This window comes from Melopsittacus undulatus, chromosome 2, assembly GCF_012275295.1.
Source record: "Melopsittacus undulatus isolate bMelUnd1 chromosome 2, bMelUnd1.mat.Z, whole genome shotgun sequence".
Taxonomy (NCBI): domain Eukaryota; kingdom Metazoa; phylum Chordata; class Aves; order Psittaciformes; family Psittaculidae; genus Melopsittacus; species Melopsittacus undulatus.
Genome location: NC_047528.1, coordinates 17395189 through 17413959, shown reverse-complemented (window position 1 = coordinate 17413959; position 18771 = coordinate 17395189). Strand labels below are relative to the sequence as shown.

Sequence of the window (18771 nt, the reverse complement as noted above, 5' to 3'; positions counted from 1 at the left end):
ACTGGGTGCAATCAAGAAATCACAGGTTGGTCTGAAATTTGGAGCAGGAACTGAACTATATCTGGTATTACTAACTGAAACCAGTGTTCCTATTAGAAACTTAGGTGGTTGAATATTAAAGTTTGGTAATTTTAGAACTTGAAAGTATAGTTTATGACTATACATTCATGGATGACATAAGGAAATTCTTTGGACAAAAATACCTTGTAATTTCCAAAGCCAGATGGTAGACATAAGACTAAAAAACCACACACACACAAAAACCAACCAAGCACAGAAAAAAAAATAAATCCCTCAAACCAGGGGATGGGAACCCAGATGTAATACCAATAGCAAAAAAGAACTTCAAGACAGCATTGACATTGAGATCCTGCCCCAGAAAGATACTCAACTTATAATGCAGAACAGCAGTGTACTAAATTGCAGTAAGTTAATATAAACATCATACAATCAACTATGTTGGACATTTAAGATCAAGACCAATCATTACCCCAGGACTGCCAAGTCCACCACTAAACCATGTTGCACATTTTTGAGCACTTCCAGGGACTGTGATTCTACCACTTCTTTGGGCATCTTGTTCCAATGCTAATTTCCATTGTTCCAATCCCTAATTTCGAATCTAAACCTCTCTCATAAAGACAGGCTGTGAGAGTTGGGGTTGTTCAGCCTGGGGAAGAGAAAGCTCTAGGAACGTCTTATTGTGGCCTTTTAATACATAAAGGGGGATGCGTGCAGAGTTTTTACTGGTGCGTGTAGTGACAGGACAAGGTGCAACAGTTTTAAGCTGAAAGAGGGTAGACTTGCATTGGACATAATTTAAAAAACAATTATGATAAGGATGGTGAGACATAGGTTGTCCAGAGCAGTTGTGGCTGCCCCATCTCTGACACTGCTCAAGGCCAGTTTGGATGGTGGAAGGCATCCGTGCCCTTGGCAGAGGACTTGGACTAGATGATCTTCAAATGTCCCTTCAAACTCAAACCATTCTATGATTCTGCTTTGCAAGGTTAACTTGTGACAGGATAGAGTCACCAGACTCTTAAATAGGAATCCTGAATTATAATACACAGAGTGAACTTTCCATGTGATGCCTGAATTATGATCAGTATTGAAGTCTGAATTATGATCACTATTAAAGTCTTAAAACTACTATGTCGTAAGTTCTGATACTATACATCTTTAGTGGATTCCACTGATACCTCTGTCATTCAAGTACCACCCAATAAAGTGTCTTAGCACAATGTAGTCAGAATGGAAAAGAACTAAACAATTTAAACATTACTTCTGTGCTACTAAAAATCTTTTAAGTATTTTACTGGTAGCTTTTTCCCCACCAGAAAGTACAGAAATGTGTTCAGGAAAGCTCCTGCTTCCAACATGAAATGAAAAAGTGATGTGACAAATTATTTTCATATTCAAACATTAGCCACCTTAAAGGACAAAGAACCCTCAACATTTGCAGATCTACTATACATAATTAACATCTTCAATGTAAAAAATGTTGGAATTATATGCAAGTAAACAGATAACCTTTCCATCCCCATGGTTCTCTTTCTTTTATTAGCTATAAAAAAATCCAGTTTTAATTGGTTTCATCTCAGTTTTCCTGAGTAAAGCACCGATGTATTGGAAGTTATTGCAAAGACCTATGTATGTCACCAACATTAAACTAGTAGCTCCTGGAAACCAAGCAAAGCCTGTTTAACACACTTCAGAGAGATCTTTTTCTTGCCGAGTTTTGCAAAATAAGAACATTGTATGTGGTCATCTGTTTTGCATACGGAAACCATTATGGGAGAGATAAGGAGGAATATTAGTCTCACTGCATTTGTGGGTTGCTTTTTTTCCCCCATTTTTTTCCCCATTTTCCAAAGTGCTTTAAGTTTTACATTTTCTGAAAACCCAAACTGTAACCCCAAAAATATACTTCAACTACCTCCCATAAAGTAAGGCTGTAACATGGATTTGGAATGCTTGGATCAGTGTTTCCCTTTGTGAGTTTCATTTCTAAAATGTCCTAATGTACATGTGCACATTCAGGCTCTCTGGAATTGAAGTAAAAGTGAAGTAATTAGGGATGCATTTACACATTATCTGACATCAAAAGTGAGCCAGTAAGTGTTTCTAGGAGCAGAGTAAATTAGGTAAAACTTCATGTGTCCTAACGTGACTATGTAGCTTTGAGGCAACTCACTGGATATGAAAAGCAAGCTTGAAAACCTTGCAGCACAAGAGCATAGATAATGCTTTCCAAACAAAAAGCTAACTTTAATTTCAAAATCTTACTTTATCACAGGAACAGCAAGAAAACTATTCATACAAGTGCATGCATCACACATGCTCACTCCTCTGAATAGAACACAAGGTATAATTCCATACCTTTCAGCCTGTAGCTTTCCCATGGAACTTCTTTCGTTTTCCAGTTTAAAAATTGGCATTAACATTAATAATTTACTTCCATCTATGGAACCTGTCAATGTTACAACTTTGCGCACAGCAAAAAGGAGCTCTACTGCAAGGCCAAATTCTTAGGCTTCCCTTCTCTCTCTGTAGTTGCGGTATTATTTGGCTCAAAAATGCACTTTATACAGTCTGGCAAATAAGTAGGAAAGATGACAATCCATAGACATTGAATTATGCAGGTGGCTCCAACATTCCCATCACATCCACATAATCTATCTTCCACTAATATTTAAAATCACAGAAAATCTGGTGCTTAAAAACCATTCAGATATAAGACTGATTACGTAGTTTATAACTAACAAAACAGAAGCCTCTCCAAACCAGGAATTTAATATACTTTTTAACTATCATAAAGGCCATTTTAACTTCATCTGTATAGGTAGTGAAACTGTATCATAGAATCATAGAATAGTTAGGGTTGGAAAGGATCTTATCACCATCTAGTTCCAACCCCCCCTGCCATGGGCAGGGACACCTCACACTAAAGCATGCCACTCAGGGCTTCGTCCAACCTGGCCTTGAACACCGCCAGGGATGGAGCATTCACAACATCCCTGGAAAACCCATTCCAGTGCCTCACCACCCCCACAGTAAAGAACTTCCTCCTTATATCCAATCTAAACTTCCCCTGTTTGAGTTTTAACCCGTTACCCCTTGTCCTATCACTACAGTCCCTAATGAAGAGTCCTGCCCCAGCATCTTTATAGGCCCCCTTCAGATACTGAAAGGCTGCTATGAGGTCTCCATGCAGCCTTCTCTTCTCCAGGCTGAACAGCCCCAATTTTCTCAGCCTGTCTTCATACAGGAGGTGCTCCAGTCCCCTGATCGTCCTCATGGCCTCCTCTGGATTTGTTCCAACAGTTCCATGTCCTTCTTACACTGAGGACACCAGAACTGCACACAATACTCCAAGTGAGGTCTCACGAGAGCAGAGGGGCAGGATCACTTCCTCTGACCTGCTGGTCACATTCTTTTTGAAGCAGCCCAGGCACACTGAAGCCAGCTCATGTTAAGTTTCTCATTCACCAACACCCCCAAGTCCTTCTCCGCAGGGCTGCTCTGAATCTCTTCTCTGCCCAACCTGTAGCTGTGCCTAACATTGCTCTGATCCAGGTGTAGGACCTTGCACTTGTCATGGTTAAACTTCATAAGGTTGGCATCAGCCCACCTCAGAATCGTGTCAAGGTCCCTCTGGATGGCATTCCTTCCCTCCAGCGTATCAGCCAAACTCAGCTTACCTGCTCTCTTATTTCTTTTAATTTTTCCACTTTCTTGAGCTTTGTTGTGTATTCCTGGACTTCTTTCATACCCATATCTGTACAAAGATGAACTAAAAATCGGAGGCCTATTTGAAAAAGCAAAACATTTTTTAAAAAAGGCTTACAAGCAGTCAAACTACAAGTACACCCACCCTAACAGAACCGGACATACAGAATGGCAAATAATGCAAATAACTAGCAATGCAAGGTGATTCTAGTCCAGTATCCCTATACAAGTTGTGATATTTTGAAAACAACTTAACATTTTCTATGACGCAGCATCTATATCCATGAACAGTACAAATGCCATTTATACATGGGAAAGGCATATTAATTAATCTGTTTCAGAACTCTTGATGTCTGCAAAGTATTTTGGAAACTAGAAAGTGCAATAACAATATTAAGTTATTACCAAGGAGTCACTATCAACAGCATTTTGTTGAAATAATTTTTCAAATGCCAAGAGAATTGGAATGGTTCAGTTTTTCTGTTACTGTGGTTGATTATTTTTAAAGATTAGTATTTATAAAATTACAAAAAAAAAACAACAAACCAGACAGAGATTGACTATAACTGCATGATGGAAGCAAAAGAACCTCTAAAAACTGTCTCCTGAAATATTATACCAAGCCCTGAAAACATGGTTGCTATTCCTATGGGTTTGTCAACTTCTCTTTGAAGTAAAAATCAGCATGACATGACCCATTACTCTTCTGACTGTTTTCACAAGTATTTTATTTTATTTTTGTGCTCTTATTTTTCTGCTGGTTTAAGGAGTTGAACTTGTTCACTGAGGGATCAAAAAAGCATCAGAACAAGCATAAAGAAGATGGTTGGGAGCACATGGCCAGGGAGGAATGAGTGAAGAACCATTGTTTCAGCAGCAGAAAATTTTAAAATCCGTTAAATTGTCTAATCTTTGCCTCCATTTTGTAAGTTGCAGAAACTACATTCAGAAAAATAGTAGAATTCTAACAGGTTTACTAAATACTCTATCCCTCTGAAATGTGTGACCATATGAACATGACATTTTGCTTATAACTTTGAGGAGTCATACTACTGTATCTCTTTTGTACAACAGAACTGTATGACAACAGTATGATTATGTATGAGCAGTGTGTTTGTTAAAGCAGAATGATACAATTTTTAATTTTATTTTTTTTAAATACAGTGAATATTCTTCCCACATAGCATTTAAAAGTGTAGGCTTGTTATTAGTGAGGCAGTGCAGGACAAAAGAGGATGTTTGCACAACCACAACTAACCATTATGTTCTACAGGGCTTAGTCATTTAAAGTACATGTTTGACTGATTCTGCAAATATCTCACTCTTCAAAGTTATGTTTCCTGTAGCTCTATTTGAAAGTCTCTATGGTGTTACCAAAGACTGGCTGCCTAACTATACTTAAAAACCCAACAACAAAATCTCACCTTCTACATTCTTTTGAAAGGCCTGGCTTTGGTAAAACTTAACAATAAGATTTTCTCATATATAGAAACTTACAGCGGGAGTTTCAACTAGCAGGGACTAGAAGTAAAAATACATACATTTCATTGTAAAAAAGATTAAATAAATAACAGTTACAAAACTTAGGAAGTATGTATGAGGAAAAACTCAACCAACCCACTACAGTTAAAGTTTATTTTCATCTCTTCAGCATTACCTTAGTATTTCTTAAATCATGCTTTTGTGTTGTCACAGAAAACATACAGCATTAGCATAAATAAAAATGTTAGTTCATTAAAATATTTTTGTATGAAAAATACTTCCATCATATGATTACTAACACACATACTCAATGTGATAGTGTTTCCTCTGATAGCTGTACCACTCAATGAACTTACATTCAATGTTCTCTGGGAATTTTCTGTGAATTACTTTGTATTTCTCTAGAGCTTTCTGGTAGTTACCTGCAAACAAATCAAACATCTCCTATCCACATATCCAAATACAATAAAGAGTAACTTGTGAGAAACTGGTACAATTTAACATTACTTCATCTTTTCAGTATGAGTACATGATTTAATATTATAAGACCTGGTTTTTGCTCTTTTTTGACCTGCTTCTAGGACCCCACTGTTGCATAAACTATCTTCTAGACAAGCTGTATCAAACACCAGGGCTCATCTGAGGCTGCATATGTATGGATTGACCAAACAGGAACGTGTACCAGCTGAGCTTTGCCTGTCCATCCTTCCATCAGAATAATAAATGTGTCTCTCTCCTTTGCCCAGATCTGGTAGTAAAGTAATTATTCTTTAGGATTTTGCTTTGAATTCTGGCTTGGCTTGATCATGATGGAAAGGACTGACAGATCCTGTGAATCTAAAACCTCATATCCATAAAATAATCTGACAATAAAGTTTGAGATATCACTGATTTTATTTTTCTAGTGTGAGGCAGAAATCAAACTGACCTGGTATGTGTTAACATGATAAACCGGGAATTTTGCCAATGAGTCATACATGAACTAAAAAGCAGCCAAAACCATTGTGTTTCTTTGCTGGGAAAACAGTTAATATGTCTGGTTTTGGGTGATGCTCACTGTTCTTAATTCACTGGCTTCCCTAAATCATGTTCTTTTCCTCATTGTTGTATTAAATATCTCAGCAAAGTGAGAAAATGCATTTATTTATTATGAAAGTCTGCTTTGTAAAGCTTTAAAGAAGCATAAAGAAGAGTGATAAAATGGGAAAGCAAGAAAAGAGGAGTATCATTTACATCATCAAGAGTCTTGAAAGCATTTTAGGTGGTACAAAAACCCCAGAAAGATTGGTCTCTTTCCATTTTGCTTACTGGTGTATTATATTCACAGTAAGAAAATACAGCATATTAAGACTCTCTTTGTGTAATGTAACTACTACTTTAATATTGAAAAATTATACCCGATGTTGAAAAGGAATAGGAATTACACAACTTTAAAATCTAATTACTTATTTTAGATCAGATAGTAGTATAATTAATTACATTGAAAAGATTTCTATCAGATAATTTATGCTGTACTAACTTCTTTATTTTACTTATTCAATAGCCATGGACAGGGACACTTTCCACTAGACCAGGTTGCTCAAGGCCCTGTCCAACCCAGCCTTGAGCACTTCCAGGGACAGGGCAGCCACAACTTCTCTGGGCAACCTGTGCCAGTGTCCCCTACCCTCACAGAAAAGAATTTCTTCCTAACACCTAATCTAAATATACCCTCTTTCAGTTTAACACTGTTACACCTTGTCCTATCACTACAGATACTGATAAAATGTCTCCTTTCTTACAAGCCTGTTCATATATTCTTCAGGCTTCCCTTCTCCCAGCTGAAGAGCCCAAATTAATTACAAAAACAATGTTACTAACCTCTAACCAATAACAAAAAAGTTACAGAACTTACCACTTCTCCTGTAGCAACTGGCAACCATCAGGTGCCACTTCTCTTGTGTTGGTCTGCATACAGATAAATTAAAATTATGCACTCTGCCAAACAATGAGTAAGCTAACCCACCTGCAGAGCACTGATAAAGATCTACTATTAAACTACTTTTAAATTTTTTCACCTAACATACTGCCTTCCAAGGAAGAATTTAGCCTGCACAGTCCACACAGAGTTTGCCCTTGCATCACATTCCTGTTCAGGCCTTGATGTCATTCACTTGTAGTCTTATATTATAGTCTTTCTCATGGTCATGATTCTGTGCGCTAGACACAATTAGCTGAGCTGACATATGAATGACTAATCTTTGTGTGAGGTACAGAACCATGCAATAGGGGAGGACAAAATGCTAAACCGTATCTGAGAAGAAAGTCCCACCAGAAGGGTCCCATGCACACCCAAGGGATGGATCCCTGCCAGGAAGTACACTCACTGCTTCAGACTCTGGCTGCTTCTGTCATCACCTTGATGGCCTAGTTGCTACCTGTCCTTGTCTTTTTAGCACATAATGGTGATAGATACAGTCAAAGAAAATATTTGAGATGTTTGAGCATGTACACCAAAACTGTTGGACTCTCCTCATTCTTATCAAGATAACGTGAACATTGGGGATTTTTCATGTCAACATTGTAAGGATGCTCTGTAAATTAAAGCACTTTTCGCACATGGATAACAATTCAACAGTAGCACATCCCAAAAGCGCTGTATGCTAATTTTTTCAGAACAGTTTTGTACTTATTCTCTTCAGTTTTTCCCTCCAATTGCAGCACAGGCCGTTTTTAACTCTAAATAATCTATTTGCCAGGTAGTTGCCAAACAGGTTTATGAAAGACAGCTGCTTCACCTTTTTTTAGTTTCTGCTGAGTATGTCTCTTGCAAACAATAAAGGCAGACAAGCAGACTGCAAAAATAGTTTATTTTGCAGGTCAGTACAAAAATTCTAGAGAGAATTGTCAGCAGCCAAAATGAGCTACACAATTCCTTTTATTTATCATAGATTTGTGCAGGCTGGTAAAATGTCGAATAATAGAAAACTGTTTCTCAATTCAATGTCTAACATGATATTTTAGATTGCAATTTAAAATGTAATTATTGCGATTAAAACACTGAATATACTAAACAAACTAAAAAAGTTAAACTAGAAAATGCTAGTCATGGTTAAAATAAACGTAGAATTCTAAAATATAACTTTATTTACAATTAGTAGTAAATTATAAGCCAAGATTCATACTTATCAATTAACATATCTAGACTCTATTTTTAATACCAAATAAACAGCAAAACATCTGTTGTTTCTACTATTAACAATCTCAGCCCCCAGAGAAATAATTTCTCTGTATTACAGACAGATTACAATTACAAATAATACTTAAGAATTTCATATGCCAGTTATTCAAAATTACTTTACAATCCACATACTTCATGCATGGAATGAGTGCAACATGAAGCATAAAATACTTAGATCTTTGCCAAAACAAGATTATGAAATAATCCTTTTTAGTTTCAGCTGTTTCTTTCCAAAGCTTCTAAGAAGGCCATGAATGACAGCATATGCAATCTTATAGCTTGACTAAAATACTATTTTTTAAGGTGGACAGTATTTATGAATAAAAGAATACTATGAACTGTGATTTCTGCAAACTGTGTCCAGTGTATTTTCATCTAATCTACAGCTCTATTTCTTTACAGGTCTACATTTTCCTATTTATTTTTGTTTCAATTTTAATTGTTATTTAAACCTCATATTATCTCTTCTGTGATTAACATCTATTCTAACTCAAGCCCTTTCAAAATTAGAATTACCATTTTTTAATGAACTAATAACCTATTCATGGTATAAACTCTCCTTTATAATACTGTACAAATTTTTGTTCACATCTTGTTTATGCATGTCTTTTAGATTCACAGAACCAAAAGAATGTAAAATTTTGTATAATCACAAGACAAGCAACAATCAGGTTTGCTTAGCCTGATTTTTAATCGGTTCCTCAAATCACAAAACAAAGAATGGAGTGAATTTTAGTTGCATGAATTTTGTTTGGCCTATTAACACAAAATTCTTCATGAACATACAGACAAATACTTGTTTCCATATGAAAAGAATATACGGATGTACTTTTAGAATTCTGCTTAAATTCTGAATTGCAGATTTAAGTTTGACCAAATTTCTGTTTAACTATTTGTCTGGTAAGCTTTCATTCTAATCTAAAACAAAACATATGGCCTACACACTTTCTTAAGTGCATCATATTCTGCTAAAGGACAATATCAGCAATTAATTTCCTGAACTGAACTCAAGATATTTCAGATATCTCTATCAGGATCGATTTGATCTGTCAGCCTTCACTGACCATTGGTAATTATGCACTGCACATTTTTGCTTACTTCTACACCTTATTTGTAATATCCTTTCCATGGAAGGAGAAGTTATGTTAAAAGTAGAAATACAGCAAGAACTGCTGAAAGATGTATTTATCTAAACCATCAAGTCATCACCACATGATAAAATAATAGAAAGGAAATATTTCACATACAGCAACAAAGAAGGAGATCTTGGTGGCTTAGGAGAGCTGTTCCCCACTTTGTAGCTGTGTTTAATGGCAGAGGATAGAAAAAACAGATTCTAACACCTATTACCTTGGGCCCAATGGAGGATCTTACTAAACATTGAAATTACACAGTAAGAGTAAAAACATGCTGTAGATTATTAGAAAGTTGAGAAAATTAAATAATATCCCAAATATTTTTAACTTTGGTATCTATTTACAGTATTAAAATTATCCAACTAATTTGTCTCTAGGTATACTTAGAGATGTCTAATCATGAAATATTTCAGTAGACACAGAATAACAATTACTTACAGGATAAGTGCTGCTCTTTCAAAGTACTCAATGGCTTTTTCACAAAACTGGGTTTCAATGTAATAGGCTCCAAGCCATTCAATGACCTCAATGTTTGAAGGGAAATACCGGTATGACTGACAAAATAGGAAACATGAAAGAAACACAATTTTAGTGATAAACAACATCTTTGTTACTTCTGGAATATCTTACTCAGGTGTTTAATTCTCCAGATGCCAAAAACATGTAATATATGAATGGAAGTAGTGTGCTACACTAAGCAATCCTGAAGAAAAAAAAAAAAAAGAAAAAGGCATACCAATTTTTCTAATTACAGAATGCTTTTTAGAAGTTACCCAAGATGAGTCTGTCACATTTTCCATCCAGCCTTATTTGAAAACTTATTTAAATAGTTTGCAACAGCAAAAATGTTTCGTTACATCATGTCTACATTTGAGTATATTACCTAGAACATTAAACAATGTTAACTAATAAGTGTACAGTTCCACACTCTAACCAGTCTGCTAGAAAACTCACTTAAAAGCATTATTTTCTACAAAACACATTATGTATATAAATAACAGTTTCAGCTTAGAAGTTCCCACTGAAAAAAGCAACAAAATTATCAGCAAGCACAACTCTCCACTAGTATTCAGATTGCAACACAGCCTTTGGTCATCTTCGCTTTACACAGATGAGAAGAACTCTCAGACTGTGGCAAAGCAACTTCCTGTCTTATTCCTGTTTCTCAAACAGACTATTCTCTACAAACTACAGACAATACTATAGCTGCTTTGAACTGAGAGAGGATGCCTATCTTTAGGCACCTGTATATATACGAACTGAAACACATTCTATATATGTATCTCCCTATCCACTACGTAGATACAGCTTCCAATCAACACAATTACACACCTTTAAAATGAAATTTATTATATCCATTTTTTTATTTAATCTTTGACCCCTAACAATTTTAATTTAAAATATAGTCTATGTAAACATGAAAGTCTGAGGTCAAATACCATGTGGAAACACCAGCTATGTGCTTCCTTAGGATCTGACTTAGAAATGTTAGATTTTGTCAACTGTCTCCCAAAATTATTTTTTTCCTTTTTTCCCTTTTTTGGATTACATTTTTAAAGGTTTAAATAAAAGTTTAATCAACTGTTAATTTGATAGAGAAAACTATGGCAAAACTTTCCTTAATTATGACAAAGGGCATTGGAAAATCAAAAAGTACCTCACAATAGTAATGAAAAGCCTGAGATTTATCCCCTTCATTATCATATAATTTCCCTAGCTTTGAAAGTACATGCGGATCAGTTGGTACTACACTGATCAACTGCAGAAGCCACTCTATGGCTTGATTGGGATCTCCCATGATCTCATATCTGAGTTTTCTTCAGTCAAGGACTGATACTGATGATATTTTGATTTAGTCATAATTCCTACTACTTTACATAATGTGATCCGTATGCTGGACAGTTACAATAGTCACTGAAGTGTGGAGATACATTGTCTTTTCTACACATTGTTTTCATAATTTCATTTGTATGATAAAGTATTTTTCCTATGAAGAAGAGAGAAATACTGAGAGGCTTTGGCTGCTCTTTCACCTTAAAAACACCTTGGGCTTGGTTCTCCTCTATCTGTCACTAATTTTACTTTGACTTCCTCATTTATAAGGATCAAGTGATCTATCTGTAGCCTTTACAACTGGGTTGGTTTCTCATAATACATAATTTTGTCCTAAAGTAAGTGGTCAGGTAAAATTGCTCTCCTCAAGTACAGACTTTTGCCTGCAGTGAAATTTTCTGCTGTACGTCTAAGCAGGACAGCACAGATAGTGTATGATGCTGGTACAGGGAACAGAGGAAGCTTTTGCTGTAATTAGGCCTACAGTATGATCTCCCCTCCTCCATCACCTTTAGCAGCACAGACCTCTACAGCAATGGGAGCTGCCCAACATGTTTTTCCAGTTTCTGCACCCTTCCCTTCATGGAGACAGCTTGCCAGTATTGGCGGAAAGCAGTTTTACATAGCAGTGGAGTAGAAAAACTCTTCCCCAGATGGGAGTTGGGAGTTGTAGAGCCATTTATGCTGTTGTAAAAGAGCTATATGAGGAACAGAGATCACAGCCCTTTTGTATTTTTGGAGGTTACTTATTTTACTAAAATATATTTTTATAACCTTCAGTATTCTTAGAAGTGTATTACAGCAAGTGGAATTTGGGAAGGATTTTGCACATCCTCAGAAGCATTACTAAAGAAATTCAGTGTGAAGAGTATCACTGGTGATGTGCAAAGCCAACCCTTCCCCTCCTTAACTTTTCAACCTGTTGACCTGTTGCAGTGATAGGAGACAGTTATTTTTTTTAAACATTAACTAATCTAGAAACAGCTTTCAGAACAGAACTTCACTTTCATTAACTGTATTATTTTTTTTCTGAAAGGGTTTACTCAATTGTGCTTACATCTGTCACAGTATTTCTGTAATAAAATCAGCAGCATTTTAAATACTCCAGGACACAATACTGAGTGTAAATGTATTCCCTGCCATGTGCACAGTATTAATGTATTTCTTCACTTGCTCCACTGCTCAAGAAGGTTCTAAGGTTCTAAGTTCTGTTCTCATTTTCATCAGGGAATGAATCTATGCATGATCATCCTAATTATATTGGACATTACAGTAAATTTCTAAGTCATCATGTCATGACTGATACACATTATTTCAGATTAAAAGAGTCTACCAAAACCACCATGCTTTATCATAATCCAGAAAAAGATACATGTTTGCTATCTGGTGAAGGACTTGGGCACTATTTCGAAGGATTGCATGGAGTTTCAGAAAACAATCCAAAGCTTCATCTATTCTGTTTAACTTCTTGTATGTTAAACCTAAAAAAAATAAAAGGTTACAATAATATTGCAATGAAAAAAAGATTACTTTAGCATATTAACTGACAGGATAACCAAGAAAAATGCAATAGGAACACGGTACTCAGAGGCAGTGTAATTGCCTTGGCATTGATGGACTTTTATTTGTGAGAGCAATGCTTACAATTCTTACCAGCTACTACAACCTACCAAACTGATAAACACAAGGAACACAAATGTAATCAAAAACCAAGAACATATGCAATCACCCTTTTTTAACAACATGGGCGAGGGAAGCAGAGGGAGTGCTTTTACAGGGGAATGACTGATCATTTAATAATGCTAAAACTGGTATATTTTTTGTTGATAGTAGAAATGTTTATCTTTGAGTGACTTAATCAGCTGCAGTTACCAGTTGATGTTGTTTGTTGGTTTTTTTTTGGAAAAGAGATAGGAAGTACAAATTAACACCTTGCTATAACATAAATTACTGAGTAAAGTAATAATAATTAGTATATATTTCTACACAAGAAAACTTTGAAAGCCAGAGTCTTAGAAACACTAGTGTTACTTATAGACAAATCTAAATCCCAAAAGCACTTTTGGCTTACCAAGATTATAGAGTGCTTCAGTGCATGAGGAATCATTCCCAAGAGCTTCCTTATAAAACTCAGCTGCTTTTTCATAGTCTCCTTTTGCAAAAATAGTATTTCCTTTGTTAGTTAGAGCTGCTGGATTGTACCTATCTGAAATTACAGCTAAATCTGCATAGTTAGCTGCTTGTGCCAATTCATTCTCCTACATGAACAAAACAAACATTGTATTAATCATTTGACAATTTCCTTGCAGCTGTGTCTTCTTACACTTGGTGGAATTTCAGAAGATTGAAGATGAAAAAAAATAATACATTCTTCAGTTCTAAAATATTCCGTATGTATTTGCATAAGGCAGATCATCTCCTAGTTTCAGAGAATTTAAGATGAGGACACAATATGTGTTTTGTCCCATTCAGTTTTCTTTGCAACAAAGCAGTATTTCTATTTAAAAAAAAAACAAACCCACACTCACAGCAAAACCAAAATCAAAAAAGCCCACCACACAAAAAAAACACATCAAAATAAATTCCCATATTCTATAGACTTCATACACAATCACACCTGCCTAAGCTACATAGCTACATATTTCACATGTTCCTGAAGTTCAGCCAGAGTCTTCAGGACCTGAATTTTAAATGCAGCTGCTGTTTTTCTGCACAAATCACACTGCAGGCATACTTCTGGGGCCTAAGGCTTAATCTCACTCTTTCTCCCAGCAACAGGACATAAATGACATGTTCCAAACTTAAACTACAGCCAGAACTGGTGTTCCAGAGTTAACATACAGATTCTTGTTATTTACAGAGATTCAAAGACAGAAAAATTGCTACAAACATACAGAAGTTGCTACATAAACTGTAGTTCTTTACTGGTTTTGTTGAATCAAACACTTACCAAATAATAAAGGAATGAAAGGTTTGTTGCTGCTGCACTCTTTACATTGCTATCCTTTTGCTCGAACATTTTTAAAGTCTCCAGTGCCTAGAAGTAATTTGGAAACAACTTACTTCTCATTGAAGCAAACTTTTACCTATGTTCTTTCAGAAAACATTCATAAACTTGACAGCAAAGATTATCAACTCATATACATGACAAATACTTGAGCTTGCAACACACTCTTGTAAGCATGTATACACAGAAATACATCTGTAGTAAACACAATCTTGGTCACAACATTTCAAACGTATTGGCTATTTATTACTATTTAGAAATTTAGATTAAATATGGCTACCTTGAAGTACACAGGTATCTGACAATTCTACACATACAAAACACAAGTTTATATTATTTACATTTAATCTAGTCAACTAATTAAAATTCTCATAACTCTTTAAATGAACACAAAAGCACTGACATTAAAAATCTTATTAAAAAGCTAAAAATGTACTCACTATATAAAAAATACATAAGACTGTAGGACTGGATTTCAATTTGCAGTTGTTTCTTTTAAAAAGATGACAACACCTGTCTAAGTTTAGGAAGTACTCAAACATGAAGACTAAGATCGGAAGATTCATTTTAAAAACACTTTTACATGAAAACTAAATTTCACAAACTTCAAAATAAGAAAGTTTGTGGCCAAAAAGTAAACAAATTTGTAGCTAATAAACCATCAAAGAAGCTTTGAACTAAAAGGCAGCTTTTTTCATTGACTATGTGATAACATTTGTAATTGCAGACTACATTAAGAAAGTCTGGCCTTTTTACACTAAATATTTATATTAACTACACAAACTGTTAGAATATCACAGTGAGCCCAATTCCATCATCTATTACAACACAGATACTTCAGTTTTGCCATCAACATTAGCAATGCAAAAAGTTTCCTTCTTCCTTTATGTGAAACCTAAAACTGCTGTTTACATATCAAAGTGAAGGCATGATACTGTATGTGGAATGCCAACACAAACAAACGAAACAAATCTTAACTGACTGCCACACATACTGTTTTTACAGCTACTTTACACAAAAAACAGGACTGTACTAAAGAGGTGTAAAATGACCAAGTATATACAGCTAGATGTAGTTCATTGATTTGGTCAACTACATTCCACCCAAGAACTATGTACTACTAAAGATTATAATATTCTCCTAAGAATAGTAAATTCTGTGAAGAAATACACCAATTTCAATGAAAAGAGCATTTTAAAAGTTAGGCTCTAGATTTTGTGGTCTCTGAAATCTAAGACTTCACTGTAATAATGTTAAACTTATATATATATATATATATATATATTTGTGACTTTCTCCCAGAAAGGAATGGTCCCAAATACTTACAGATGGAAGACTACTATAGCTGAGATACTCTGTTCTTAAGAAAAGATTCAATTCTTCATGGAATTAATTTTTAGTAAACTTAGAACTATATGTATAGTTCAAAGGCTCTTTCTGAAAAGCTATTTCCCATTGTAGCTGATTTGTTAACCTTTGCTTTGACTGCTAAATGGCACCTTTGACAACAAAGATTAGAGTGGAAGTAACCTCTTTTTCATGTATAATGAAAATTTTGTATGTCTCTGAACTCTATTCACTTAATGGCAAATTATGTTACAGGTCCCTTGAACCATTTCAGTAATTACGAGCCCCAGGATGAAAATCCATAGCAATATTTCTTCTGCTCTTGCAAAGCAGAAATGTTCTCACTGTATCATCAGCCAAATTTATGTCTTTATAAATAACTTATAAATTTTTAATCCCAAGAATAATGATTAGATTCAAGAAGCAAAACACAAGACTGTCCAAATTATTCTTTGTGACATGTTTCCAATGTACCTAAATCATTTGCTTACAGAGGTTAAACTTCAAAGCACCTTGCCTGACCCAAGCAGGGTCTACAAGAGATAATGGGGAGTTGCATGGCTAACCTGCAGAATTTTGTTTTTAAATTAATTTTCAAAGTTTTTATTTGAAATTAAGAAAACATGCAACATCTAATACACAAACCTACTTACTAATAAAATAGAATCTAGATATATTATGGTAATTTCCACTTTTTTTGCTAGGACTGTTTTAAATATCATATTCATTATGATAAGCACATAGTTAAGCCCATTATAGTAACAGCAGAAATCTATTTTAGTTCTTTTTTTCACAACACAGTAAAACTTTCGACCTTGAAACTGAGTACTTCAAAAAGTTTCCATTCTTGTTCTTCAGCCAAAGGTGTGTTGAGCAGGTGGTGAGTTAGTAGGTATATGAACAATAGACAAACAGGATGAATACAAGTGGAAGCTGCAGTTGTATTAGAACAAAAAAAAAAAAAAACCAAAACACTGCAATCACCATTCTGCAGTCCCACTCTAAAATAGTTTCAGTGCAGGTTAGAAGTCTTCTATCACATAATCAAATTAAAAGAGCATCTCCTCCACTTACTCCTAACTTCCAACACCTTTCCCTCTTCCTCCAGTGGAGTACTCCACAGAAGCATCACCAACATTTCTGTATCTCATTTTACCTCTGAGAATTGTTAGGGATTTCTTTCACTGTTGGTTTTCATTTGTTTTTTTAACCTATGCTGGATACTAACTGGAATTTGCAAAGAATTACCATCAGAATAGTAAATTCTTGAGATCATATAACTGTTTACCTAGTTGTAACACTCTCATCCTTGAAAACTTATCATCAGTAAGGCTACTAGACTTTTCCCGAAATTTTCCAAACTCTCTTAACAGCTTCCTGATCACAGAAAAGCTATCAGTCAGACATGCAGTATAATAAAGGATAACTTTGACAGTCAGCATGGCTTCCCTAAGGGAAATCCTGCCTGACCAATTTGGTGGCATTCTATGACTGGGCTACAAAAAGTGATGGACAGGGGTAGAGCAGTTGATGTCATCTACCTGGACTTGTGCAAAGCGTTTGACACTGTCCCACACAACATCCTTGTCTCTAAATTGGAGAGACATCAAACTGATAGGTGGACCACTCAGTGGATAAAGAACTGGCTGGATGGCCACATGCAAAGAATTGTAGTCAAGCTGGAAACTGGCAATGAGTGGTGTCCCGCAGGGATCAGTATTGGGACTGGTCTTGTTCAACATCTCTGTCAGTGACATGGACAGTGGGGTTGAGTGCGCCCTCAGCAAGTTTGCCAATGACACCAAGCTGTGTGGTTCCGTTGATACGTCGGAGGGAAGGAATGCCATCCAGAGGGACCTTGACACGCTTCTGAGGTGGGCTGATGCCAACCTTATGAAGTTTAACCATGACAAGTGCAAGGTCCTACACCTGGATCAGAGCAATTGTAGGCACAGCTACAGGTTGGGCAGAGAAGAGATTCAGAGCAGCCCTGCAGAGAAGGACTTGGGGGTGTTGGTGAATGAGAAAATGAATATGAGTTGACAGTGTGTGCTCACAGCCCAGAAAGCCAACCATATTCCGGGCTGCATCAAAAGAAGCGTGACCAGCACGTCAGAGGAGGTGATCCTGCCCCTCTGCTCTCGTGAGACCTCACTTGGAGTATTGTGTGCAGTTCTGGTGTCCTCAGTGTAAGAAGGACATGGAACTGTTGGAACAAATCCAGAGGAGGCCATGAGGATGACCGGGGGACTGGAGCACCTCCTGTATGAAAACAGGCTGAGAAAATTGGGGCTGTTCAGCCTGAAGAAGAGAAGGCTGCATGGAGACCTCATAGCAGCCTTCCAGTATCTGAAGGGGGACTACAGCGATGCTGGTGAGGGACTATTCATTAGGGACTGTAGTGATAAGACATGGGGTAACAGGTTGAAACTTAAACAGCAGAGGTTTAGATTGGATATAAGGAGGAAGTTCTTTACTGTGGGGGTGGTGAGGCACTGGAATGGGTTTTCCAGGGATGTTGTGAATGCTCCATCCCTGGCAGTGTTCAAGGCCAGGTTGGATGAAGCCTTGGGTGATATGGTTTAGTGTGAGGTGTCCCTGCCCATGGCAGGGGGGTTGGAACTAGATGATCTTAAGGTCCTTTCCAACCCTAATTATTCTATGATTCTATGAACTCTCTTGCTGTATCTACAGGTAAGGAAAAAGAGGACAGGACAGACAGGAGGAGAAAGCTGCTCAGAAAACCAGAAGAGCTTAAATATGAGAAGAAAAAATTTTCTAAAGTTAAAAAAATGGCTTTGTGTGCTGCCCTCCAAGCTATGGAAAGGTTAGGGACTAAGAAGATGAGAGATATTAAGATAGTGAGAGATATTAAGCTTCAGCTGTAATTTTGCTGTACATGATCTCTCATACTTCTTTCCACACCTGCAAACCCAAGGGTTGCTATATTTCTTCTTATTTATTCATCACTGCTATTATCAAATGTACTGAACAGTGCATGTTGGAAGGAAATT

The 18771-nt window shown here is 36.2% G+C and overlaps 1 protein-coding gene across 5 annotated transcripts in view; it reads right to left on the bottom strand.

The window, feature by feature from the left end:
- The window catches only part of IFT88 (intraflagellar transport 88), a 47654-nt gene that overhangs the window by 11061 nt on the left and 17822 nt on the right, over positions 1–18771 (bottom strand). For 4 of the 5 annotated variants that reach the window (XM_031049538.2, XM_005149752.3, XM_031049540.2 and 1 more), the window contains exons 16-23: positions 14354–14440; positions 13475–13661; positions 12776–12884; positions 11228–11378; positions 10009–10124; positions 7109–7161; positions 5571–5636; positions 3705–3811 (exon numbers count right to left, since the gene is read on the bottom strand). In XM_031049538.2, coding sequence (XP_030905398.2) covers positions 3705–3811; positions 5571–5636; positions 7109–7161; positions 10009–10124; positions 11228–11378; positions 12776–12884; positions 13475–13661; positions 14354–14440 — 876 coding nt within the window. The remainder of the gene's footprint in view (positions 1–3704; positions 3812–5570; positions 5637–7108; positions 7162–10008; positions 10125–11227; positions 11379–12775; positions 12885–13474; positions 13662–14353; positions 14441–18771) is intronic. The other variant, XM_031049542.2, reaches the window with a different exon arrangement.